We start from the raw sequence: 12301 nt of genomic DNA on the forward strand, positions 1-12301 counted from the left end.
CAACAAGCATGAGCAGGTTTCAAATCAGAATCACAAATAAAATTGGTTTCAGCTATAAGTGATTTTGGTTTCTGCAAATTCCTAACCATAAACTCTTTCCAAGTATGTGTGGCAGAAAACAAATCACCAGTGATCAGTTCATGTCTAAAAAAAACTCAGATGAAAGCCATTATCTTCAAAGCAAGAAAAAGATTCACAAGGTTTTTTGAAACAGAAATCAGGTTGTTGCGGAACAACTTTAGTGTCTTCTCAGGGTGATCAAGGCTTCTATTATGTTTCATAAACCGATCAGAACTCAGAACAAGACCAGGATAGTTGTTAACAACACATTGAAAATGTTTGTGATCAGTGAGTTTATCAGGTTCAACCACTTTAAAAGAATTAATCATGTTATCAAAAACAGAGTTTGAAACACATAATTCTATCACTTTTCAAGACCAAAACTTTTTTTATCACTGGAACTAACTGTAACAAACATTTCAGGCAGAGAATTAACCATATTAGGATCCTTACAGTGCCCTTGAGAGTTCAAAGAGAATTACTTAGCATAAGTTTCTGCTTCAATTTTGGGCTGCTCCAACACTTCTTCTGGTGGTGAACTCTTATGTGCTTCTTCTGCTAAGTTTTCTTCTAGGACTTGAGACACTGAAACAAGACTACTCGATTGCACCGGTTCAAAACAGGTTAGTTCATCACAGGTTTTATTAACAACAAGTTCAGACTGAGGAGAGAAAATAGAAAAATCATTTTCTATCTCAGGTTCTTTACTAACCTTGGATGGCTTTGTTTTTAGCTTTTGGATAGCTGATTCCTTCTTAGAACACAGTGACTCACTAACTCTTGAGAGAGGACGTGGGTCTGGCCTTGTTTGCTTATGTGACTAAGACTTTCTTGGCTGATCACAATCATGGCAAGGTCTGGTCTCCTCTTTGGCATGTCTCAGATGTTTTCTGCTGTAGTTATCAGAAACAAAGCGTTTCTTCATGAAATGTATCAGCTCAAACCAGGATGCAACTTATCCTTCTCATGTTCTTCTTCTGGTATTATTGGGCGGATCCAAGTTGGTTTTTAGTATGGGGCACATAACCATTTTCTTATTACTAAAAGCTTAGCATATATGTATTTGAACAAATTTACATTAATTAATAATGAAAAAAAAAATTTAGGGTGGGACACATGCCACACCCTCTTGTACACTGGGTCCGCCCGTGGGTATTAACAAGCTGATCTCACCATTCAATGGCATTTCCACAGAACTCCGATGTAGCCAATCTAACTTTTTTTGCTTTCTGAATAATTTTGGTCATCAAAGACAAGTTCCATTTTCTGCCATAGAAAGATGGTATTCTGCTCCTCCTTTTGATCTTAGCATCCATCTGAACCTGAGAAACATTACCAAAGAAATCATCAGCATGTTTCTTTTGTAAAAGATTAGTCTTTTTCATTTTTTCAGGATCTCAGGCACGATTTCTTCTATCTGCAGTTTATTAAAAGTAACAGTTGGTGCCTCCTTTCTTTTGCTAACAACTCCAGCCATTGTTTCCTGTTACAATCTCAACAAGAAAATTAGCACACTAACATATAGCCAAAGCCCACAATCTCTCAATTGTTTCTCTCAAGTCTTTTATGTGATTTTTTTTCCTTTGTGATTCCAGTAGCACAGCAACAAACAAAGATCAAGCTTTAGAGAACAAACCTCAACTCCAAAACCGAAGAAAGAGAGAAAAATTGCAAGATTTTTGTTTGCAAGAGGCATTACCACCAGGGCTGGATTTCTCTTCAGCCGGCAGGATTTCTCTTCAGTCAAGTTGGATTTCTCTTCAACTTTTTATTATTCTTGTTTTTGTTTTTTTTTTTAAATCTTGTTGGCCCTCTTGCAGATTATACAGATAGAAAGATAAGAGATTTTTGAGAAAATTTCAGAAAAAATTACAGAAAATAGAAAACATATTCCCCAAACAGAGAAGAGAAGTTGAAGAGTTTCAAAATCAAACTCTAGACCAAGAGCCTTCAAATCTGCTCAGATACCACTTGATGAATCTCTTGTCAGGAGATCATTTTGTACCTGATTCTTATGAAGGAAGATCTGATGGTTTGAGAGAGATATGGGTTGTTTTTGATGATGATGGATGGATTGATTGGATGATCTTCAGAGATGGTCTATGGAATGATCAAATCTTGTATAGATGTGTCTTTGATCAAGAGAATGAACTCTGATTTCAATCAAATACAGGTTTTTCTTGCAGAGAATAAACTCCTAGCAATCAGTGTTCAAAGATGAACAAGGGATTCACAGATTTGAGAGAAAGTTTTGATAAAAGAGGTGAATAAAACTTTAGAGAGTTCTCAAAGAGTTTAAGTACCAGAAAATAAGGAAAAAAAGTTGAAAGGTCCTGCTACTTATTAAAATCGAAAATAAGAAGAAATAAAAACTTAGACAAGTCCAAAAACTGAATAAGTGAAGATTTGGCTTGGTTCATTGTCTTGATTTCCGTCTGGTTCAGTGTAAACCGAAGCAGCAATTGATTTCTTCAGTCTTTTTAGCTGGTTCAAGCTCTGGTTCAAACTCGGTTGCATCATCACTGAGCTTCAGCTCATTATGCTTTAATTCAGCTGCTGGTTCAACCATGGTTGCATCAGGCGGGAAACTCAATTTTTGGTTCTTGAGGAAAACGTCGATTTTACGGTTTTGGCTGGAAACTTGATTTTGCATTTTTGGTGGGAAACTTGATTTTGCATTTTTGGTGGGAAACTTGATTTTACGGTTTTCACAGAAAAATGTGATTTTTCGGTTTTGACGGAAAAATCAGTTTTGCGGTTTAGAGGAAAAATTGATTTTGTGGTTTTTGCGGGAATACACGATTTCACTGTTTTACCAGGACAATTTGATTTTTGTTTATACAATAAAAATCAGTTAAAATTTTTATTTGTTTAATTTAAATTTTGTTAAGAAACCATAAAGTTAAAACAATTAAAAATTAAATCAGCAATAGTTTTTTTTAACGCTGATTTATTATGACATTGCAACTATGAGAAAGATTACATAGTTGATTCGAAAATCGACAATACTACATGTCTTATGAGATCTACGTCTAATTGCATCATCTGAGCCGTCATTTGAAGATCCACTCATAACCAGATTTATTTGCACCTTATTGAAGATTCCTTGTACGTCTTTCTTCTGTAGTCTAACATTAATAAATTGCTCTATCCGGAACTTGAAACATGAATTTCTTATAATCTGCACAACAATAGTTTAAATGAGTCTAAATAGATTTAAATGGATTAATGCAAAATTCGTGGATCTAAATGAATATCTCTAATAGACCTTTTTTAAATGGGTCTAGACGGATATGGATTTTAAATGGGATGAGTCTTAAATGAGGTGGATTAAATAGTGTGGGTTTTACCGTTTTAACATCCCTACTGAATTTGATGCAAACGAGATGATATCACCAGTGGTACAAGAGAACAATAACGAGGAACCCCAAGTTATAAGTTTGGGTAATATTTGCTTGCTATATGGATCCTAGACATCTCATGGCCAATTTAGTGGATGTGAATAGGTCTGGATGGATAGTGGTGGGAACACTCAACTTATGGGAACGCAAAATTTCCCTAGACGAGAATCAGCTTTGCACTCGGAAATAGAAACACTGCGATAGGCGATGGAGAATATGCTTCAACATTCGACATGCCAGAGCTTCGGAACAGACTGTAAGTAGCTGATTGCTATGATTAAGGAACCTTACGCTTGGCTAAGCTTTGCAACGGAATTGGAGAGGATAGAGACGCTACTGATATGCTTCCCGTATTTCAACATTTCTTATGTTTCCAGAGCGCGTAATCAGTTTTCAGACTTTTTAGTTAAAACAGCTAGATCATTTCATAGGAAGATACATTTTATTGGTTATTTTATTCCGGTCTGAATCACCTGTCTATAGCAACGATGCAGAAGGAATAAATGATAAGAGCTCTACTAGACAAATGTATAATATTATAGCCGTAAGTGCCTTTCATACCACACGCATGGTCGCATACTCTTTTGTAAACTTTCCCGTTTATTTGAAATATTTGATTCAGAATCAGGTGTTTGTTTCTTCATTCTCGCCCAAAAAGTCTTTTGGTTGTGTACAAAATATATTAAAAGCGAAAAAAAAAAAACAGAAGGGAGATAGTAGAAAGGTCTAAATTATATCTATAGCTTTCTGATTACTGATCAGGTGCAGGCGCCGTCCAGTACTCCTTGACAAGAAACAAAACCTTCTCCCTTTCAAGAGGTCCCTTCTCATGATCTCCTATTCTCCCTTCCCATTGCATCCCATCTGTTATCTTCTTCACTTTTGTTAACAGATCTATGTCGTCTCTTATGATAACGCTTCCCTTTGGTCTTAGTATCCTGTCCATTTCTAACAATATATCTTCCATGTCACATCTGTCTTTGTACAGACTGAACACCGAGTCGGCATGTATCAAATCGTACGTCCTTGGGTAAGTTGACATCGCTTCACACCTGTTTTTAATAGAGTTCAAAAAAAAGAATCAATCAAAACTTCAACAAAAAGAAGCTGAATCATTTGTTATGAACTCTCACCAGTTTTGATACGTTCCGATCAAGCCTCGTTCATAGATAACACCAAGGGTGTTGACACTGGCCTCCACGGGGACAATGTTCATGACCCATACAGGATCATAGACCAGGGCCGAAGCGAAACCCCCAAGGTAAGCATTCATGTCAAGTAAGTTTCTGTACCTTCCTGTCTCCGCTAGCTGTTGGTCGAAGCTCTTGTAGTAAGACACTCTTCTCTGCCATGTCTCTGTGTTGGTGACAAAGTCATCCACAGTGATCCCTTCCAAACTCCCACTCTTGATCCTCGGTGGAACTGCATTCAATCTCTCAGGCCATCTCGCCAACTTCCCACCCGCTACTTCTTTGATCTCAGTTCCTGTTACTTCCGGCAAAGGCGTTAAACACTGCTCCAGCTTAGTGTACCTAAAAAGTCCAGAACAGAGCAAAACTAGTGAAATACAAACTTTTCATTTCATCTAGGCATCTCTTGTCTACATTTGGAGATAGTTACCATGCATGATCTGGTTGTGTCTTGTGGCAGAAGGGAGGGCGTTTTAGAGCAATACGATTTCGCTTACAGTGAATATGATTGGTGGGTTTCTGCCATACCGCAAGATCTTCTCTCTGCACCAGTTTCTTCCAACACAAGCTTCTAGCGACCCTCTCGATCTGAGACTGCTCCGAGTTGAGATCGTCTCTGGTTCTCTCCCAACCCCTCCAGTGTCTCTGCCAGTTGATTGGCGGTCCGGAGAGAATCCAGTAACCTCCCGGTCTCAGTACCCTATCCACCTCTATCAGATACGTTCCATCTGCTCATCCACAAACAGTCAAAACACAGGTAAGCAACTACAAAAGGAGAAAACGTGACTAAGAAGGCTGAGTTTAAAATTACTGTATTGGCCCCATGGAATGAGACATCGAGAGCAATGAGCTATGTCGAAAGCTCTGGCTGGAAATGGGAGCCTAATGGAAGCTAAGACCCCGAGGATAGCAGGGACTCCTCTCTCAAGTGCGAACTGAACCTGGGCTTCGTGTGTGTCTCGTGGCGCAAACGACATGGTTACTATGTTCCTCGATATCAGATACGCACCAAAGCTCGCTACCTATTATCATCATTAGTTTATACTGTCGATGAGTTAACATTATCTAACTAATTAAACTACACATGCACAGTTGACAACAACAAAAAAACTACATATGCACATCTATTAGACAAAGCATTAAAACAAAGGGGTTTGTCCACTTTGCTTCCATATTAAGAATGAAACAATCAATGATAAAGAAAATCACATCAACTATCTATGTTAATGTTGACAGCATTTACATGGCTGTGCTGCACTTTATTTGGGATTAAAAGGTAATCAAGTATTAATAAAGATCATATATACTAAAATGGAATGTAGAAATATTGTTCATATCCATTGTCATTTAAAGGAGAATAAAATTAGTGAAAGTTGGCAAATATTTTTATCTAATTTTGACGGCAATGTTATTAATTCCAAATCAAGAGAGTCCTATCCATCCTTCTCACTCTACGGTTGCCAGAATATTCTTACTATCATAAATGAAAGCTCACCCTATGACCACAATTCTGATTTTTTTCTTTAGAAATAACTTCAAATGTAATTTGCACAATCATCAATTAGTTTGACATAAGCTACTCTGAAATCTGAATACACACCTAAACCAACTAATTAGTGAGCATATATGTATAGTACACGCAATACACGTCGTTACACTAAACTATGAACCAAGGGAACATAAATATAGAGAATTTCAATGTAATTTGCACAATCATCGATCAATTTGACACTACTTCTACACGCCACACATAACTTTATTATGTAAAATCTCAAACTAAGAGCATAAAAATTGATGATAACTTGATGTGCATATTTTACTAACACAATAATATGTTTCGTAAAAAAAAAAAATAATAAGAAAATAAAAATAAAAAATAATATGTTTCGTATAGTTTAATTATATAGTTAAATTTAAAATTATAAAATATTTAACCTATAGATACAAACTAAAATATTCCGAAAATCTTTTAATTGTTTGAAAAGTTCTTGGAAAGAAATCATCTCATTCTCTTTTATTCATCTTTTTTTTTGTCATCTCTTTTATTCATCTGCTATTTTTTATGTTTTGGTAATGAAAATCTTATGGGGATATTTCGAATGAAGATGTTCTAAACATAAAGCATACGATTTTATTTTTATTTTGCAATGACGTGAAGTATACGATGGCTGATGGAAAAAATAAATAAAATAACAATTTATGAGCATCACAGATTCACAGGGATGGGATGAACATGTAAACATGGAAAAGAGCCAAAAGAACAGAGACGTCACAAGAATAGTACAAAACGAATGAAATTAAGAAGAAGAAAACAGAGAGATATTTCAACTTACCCCACATCCGGTATCAATGGCTGTCCGAACCGATCCGTCTTTGAGATTTATCACCCGTCCGATCTCGCCTATGTAAGCATCAGCTCCACGTGGAAACATCGTACCACCACCAGGGAACAAAAACCTATCCTTCTCGTACCTCACCCAGTTTTGATTCTTTTTCTCAACCGTTAGCTCCGTGTGCGGCACGTTAGCGAACCACGCAACGTCACGGCTCTCCGGCCATCTGAATGGTACCGAGTAACCGTACGGCGCTGGAACCCGACACCGAAGAATCTCGTCTTTTGGAGGACAGTGTCTCTCTCTGTATATCAATCTATGTCTTGGGAAACTCAAAGACCGGTTCACTGACTCGCACGGCGTGTACTCCGAGAACTCAACGCCGCAAGACGGGATTTGAACCACACGCGCCGCTGTCGCCGATGAGGGAGGGTCAGGGGATGTGTGACGGGCATTGAAGATGAGGATCGGTGAGGTTTTGTTAGGAAACGTGCACGGCAATGAAGTGAGGGAAGCACGTGAGATTCCCCCGCGAGAGTTCTTCCATATCCCGACGGAGTAAGAGGCGGCGCAGAGAATCGTGATGAGGATCACCTTGTAGAGGTTTGTTTGTTTTGCTCGGGGTGATAACTTCGATAGCTTCGACGGCCACCTATAGTTCGCCATGACTGGCCGGAGAAAGAGAAAAAAAAATTCTTGTAGTGGTATCAAAAGTGTAAATCTTAGATAAATGGTGTATTGTTTATATAGTGCGAACGAATACACGAGGCGACGATACGAATGAACATTTCCATACATCTGTTCAATTAATTGGATTTTTGTAATAAAAATTAAAAAAATTAAATCAATTTACACTTTGGAATTCATTTTGTATATGTTATACTATCTATCAATTTATATTTAAATAAAAATTTATATAGTTAATTTAAAAATATACATTTCATATATCATTTATATTTATATTTTGATATATCCGTTATTGTTTACATTATCAAGGTTAGGACTGAAATAAATCCTTGGACGATGGTTTTCGTTTTTGTCTAATTGGCTACCGGTTTTAAAGTTAAATCACGAATACTTTGGGGTAAATGACAATTAGGCGACTGAAGAAAAGATAGTCTCAAGTATTAAATTTCTTGTGTTAAATATAAGTGTATGGGACTAAGTTACAAAAAATAAAAAAAATAAAAATTATAAATGTATGGGACTGGTTTCCTAGATATACTACAGCTAACACACGCTTAATCACGCGTTTACTAATGGATTATTATTCTTCTTACCATTTAAAGAAATACGCATTTAATATTGAAATCTACACAATTCTATTCAGTTTTTTTTTTTTTTTTTCAATTCTATTCAGTTGAATTTTACTATTTTGTTGATTCAGCCATTAGTACTTTCGATTGAATTTATTAGGTGTGGCACGGATCAAATAGTAGTATAACCATTAGTACTTGTGTTTTCAAATTCACTTCATTCTCCACTCTATAACGAAGTAAACATAAATTGAGTAATTTTTTTATAAGCTCCCTTGCAAACAATCTAATTTCAATATTTGTTTTCACTGATATCCGGCCGCTACGCCGGTGCCGGTGGCTTTTCTCTCTTTATTTTTGCATATTGTTTTGGTTTATCTCTAGAGTTTCTTCTCCGTCTCATGTTGACATGTTTGCTTGCTCTGTTGTCTTGGCGATGACGTCTCTGTTCGGAATGGAGGCGTTCGAAGGGTAGTAGAGTAACGACGAGACATGTGTGAAGGCATCAGCGGCTCCAGATCATTTTTCTTTTTTTCACTGGATTTTAAGTGTGTAGAGATCCCTTTGGGTTTCGTTGATTCTCGTTGGCTGGTTTGGATCAATAACCAGTACTTGCTTCACTGGCCTTGTTGATTTGTTTACTGCCCAATCACCTCTCGGTTGTGAATTTGGTGAGTAAGAGAAACTTCATTCTTCGGTTCTCGTTGACGAATCACGTATTAAATACCGCCTTTATTGGTCATAAGGGTCGGAGGTCTAATTAGTGGTGGCGCGTTATTAGGGTGGAGCCGTTCCAGCATCATCGATCAGGCTGTGTCCTTCCTGTTGATGGGTCAAACTCTTTTGCTTCTCTTTTGCAGGTATCGGTTGTGGCAGAGAAGTCCCATCTGTCATTTGATTTGTTTGCGTGGCTCTTGAAATTAGAGATAGGAAATACATGACATCTGTTCGTTCAAGTTGTTAGTTTAAACGTTCCTCGCGTTTGATTCGTTTTATTAGAAGTTAAGAATCGTTTCTTAATTTTCAAGAACGAGGCATGGAAGAAATATTAAGGTTTGGTTGGTCATATAAGCTGGAGTGTCTTTCGTGTGGGTTTGTCTTTTGTTGTGACATCCCAGAAGCTTCTTCAGACATTGGGTCCATGGTGTTCAGTTTAACAATTTCTTATCTTGTTAGAACGTTGTCAATGGTATCAAACTTTGTCTCCTTTTGTCAGCTGGGCTTGGGTTTTGGTTTCTTCAAGAGTAGTTTTCATCAAGATGATTTGTTGACGAAATTGATGACTAATTCTTTCCGGATCAGGTCATGTTTCTGGCGACGAGTTTCCTTCAATATCAAGCTGCGCTCTTTTTAAGCTACTAGTGTGGATAAAAGCAGAGCAACACTATGAAGTAAAATTAACTTTGGCCAAGACTGTTATCAATGTTTCTCATGATTTCCAGCCTAGATTAGGATTGGTAAGATCATTGTGATCCTTTTTTATCATTGTTCTCATCTTTCTTTTGTAATTTGCAGGAGTGTTGCCATCCCAAATTAATAAAAATCTAAGTGTTAAAAAAATTGAGTAATTATTTTAGTTTTTCTTTGTTACTCCATTTTATAATCTAAAAATAGAGTAGGGTTATAGTAAAATCCAAATCAATTACGGAGTTACTACATTTTAGAAAAAAAAACTTTACATTGGAGATGTTTATATAGATATTTGATTTTCTGATTTGTTTTAAAGTAATAAAAATATTTTATTTTACAAATATCCAAAAATTTATGGATATTTACGGATATTACATCCATTCTATTCGATCTAAGTAAATCTAAAACTATACAATTTTTTTTTCAAATTTTTTTTTACATAATATAAAAGAAAATAAAACAATTTTGTGACTATATGTTCTGGAAGTTTTTTAAATTAGTTATTTTTATGGGGAAATTTCATAAATACACTTTTATTGGTACCACAATTCAATTATACCACTAATCAAATGACATTTTCAAAAATACCACATTTTTAATGTGTAAAAGACTCAACTACCCTCACTTTTCATCTTCAACAATTGATATCCATCTCCTCGTCATCTAACCTAGCCTCCATTGAGATTCATGGATTCATCGTTGCTTCCGATGAGACAACGACGTGCCGAGATTGAGTGATGACGACGGCGACACGACGACGGCAAGGACGCAATCGAGCGACGACGACGAGAATGAGATTGGACGACTGCGGCGTTAGGTCCTCGACTCGTTACGGAACCGGGATGGTGGAACAGTGAGGAAGTGGAAGAAGAAGTGGGTTCACGTCTCCTTCCTCCAAAAAGCAAAACACCTCCTCCTTCTCCTCCTCCTCCTCCGTCGTTAACGGTGGTGGTAGTTCATTGTAAAGCTGGAATGGCAAGAACTGGACTCATGATTTGCTGCTAAAAGAGTTTCGGAGTTGGAAAGCAAGAACCGTGATTTCACGTTTTGCCAGCTTCTGAAGTTTGAAAAATGAATGATCGGTTAGTCATTTTTGAGTTGAAAAATCCAGAACTCTTGTTGTTGTGATATATGATTGTGAGTTTGGTTTGATGCTTAATGTCTAAATACACATTAAAGATTGTGAGTTTTGTTGCCCGTTATCCTCTGTAATATCAGTTCCATGAATAATGAATGATTCTCATAAAAAAGTTTCTGATTCATCACCAAATATAAGGAGTCCACAACTTTGTTGAATCTTGATTTTCCCTTAAAGACAATGCTCTAATCCTATTGAAGCATTGGGCAAGCGAAGACTTTACTGGACAGAAATGTGATTATCTTGTTGCAGCTTGGGCTCTAACCGATCTATATTATCTTGCATGTTAGAAACCTCTTATAAGGGTTTATAAAACCATTTATAAGAACTTATAAATCATTTATAATTTTTTTATAAATATATTTATAAACGTTTATGAGTCGGTTTATAAAAATATTATGAGAGTTTAATATTCTTCATAGCACATTTTAAAGAAAAGTTAATAAATCTTTTTCAAGAGTTATATATCTGCTTAGACAATTTATAATGGCTTATAAAGGTAAAATAAATTAGTTATAAGAACTCTAAAACATTTAAATAGTTTATAACCATTTATAAAGTCTAATAATAGAATTTATAATGGGTATTATAAGAGTTGTATATGTTTATTAATCAACTAAAAGAGTCTACAACCATTTATAAAGCCTTATAAAACAATTTATAATGGTTCGTATAATAATTTTATAAAGGTTTATAAGGATATGTAAATAATTTATAAGGGTATATAAAAATAATTTATAAAATTTATAAACAATTATAAAGGATTATAAAATAATCTATAAAGGTATGTAAAATTTATGAGCGGTGGAGCCTTGCTTGCTGTCTGTATGTGCCTCATAATCTGCCACGTATCATCATCTCTTTACAAAGCTTGCACGTGTTCTTTAGTTTTATTAATTTAATATTGTGTATCAAAGTGTTGGGCTTTAAGCAAAAAAAAGGTCTAAAGATGTTTATAAAAATTTTATATAGAATTTATAAGAGTTTATAAAGGGTTTAAATAAATTTATAAAAAAAATATAAGATTGTAAGGGTTTATAAAATGTTTTAATGGGGTTTGAAGAGTTTATATAGGGTTTATAAAAAATATAAAGGTTTCTAAAACCATTCAAATATTTATATAACTATTTATAAAGCCATTTATGAACCATTTATAAATTCTATAAGAGCTTATAAACCCTTGTATCAACCATCTATAAAATTTATAAAACAAATATAAATATTTATATAACTATTTTAAAGGTTTATAAAACTATTTAAAAGGGTTTATAAAACTAAAATTAGTTTATAGATAATAATAATTCAACTTAAACCCCCAAATACATGGAGAAGACACTCCTTTTTTGTTTGCAAAGTAAACGGTATACCGCGATAATAGCTCATCCTCACGCCAACACTCTCTCTATTTATAAGTGTTTATAGTTTCTTATAAATTTTTGTAAATAATTTATAATTATTTATGAATCATTGATAAGAAATAAAAAAAAAGTATTTGTAATAGTTTATAAAACCA

The 12301-nt window shown here is 35.3% G+C and overlaps 1 protein-coding gene across 1 annotated transcript; it reads right to left on the minus strand.

The window, feature by feature from the left end:
• Positions 1-4073: 4073 nt before the first annotated feature.
• On the minus strand, positions 4074-7777 carry LOC108843638 (probable methyltransferase PMT15). The gene is made up of 5 exons (XM_018616870.2): positions 6985-7777; positions 5463-5673; positions 5082-5379; positions 4595-4993; positions 4074-4513 (listed from the first exon to the last, which is right to left on the minus strand). The coding sequence occupies exons 1-5, from the start codon at positions 7648-7650 to the stop codon at positions 4213-4215; spliced, it is 1875 nt and encodes a 624-aa protein (XP_018472372.2). The 5' UTR covers positions 7651-7777; the 3' UTR covers positions 4074-4212.
• Between the last annotated feature and the right edge of the window lie 4524 nt (positions 7778-12301).

This window comes from Raphanus sativus, chromosome 2 (assembly GCF_000801105.2).
Source record: "Raphanus sativus cultivar WK10039 chromosome 2, ASM80110v3, whole genome shotgun sequence".
NCBI classification, from domain to species: domain Eukaryota; kingdom Viridiplantae; phylum Streptophyta; class Magnoliopsida; order Brassicales; family Brassicaceae; genus Raphanus; species Raphanus sativus.

Coding starts and splice junctions, on each gene's coding strand:
- LOC108843638 (XM_018616870.2), bottom strand. CDS start 7,650: ATGGCGAACTATAGGTGGCCGTCGAAGCTATCGAAGTTATCACCCCGA. Junction 5,674..6,984: donor CCATTGATACCGGATGTGGG/GTAAGTTGAAAT, acceptor TGATGATAATAG/GTAGCGAGCTTTGGTGCGTA. Junction 4,994..5,081: donor ACACAACCAGATCATGCATG/GTAACTATCTCC, acceptor TGGACTTTTTAG/GTACACTAAGCTGGAGCAGT.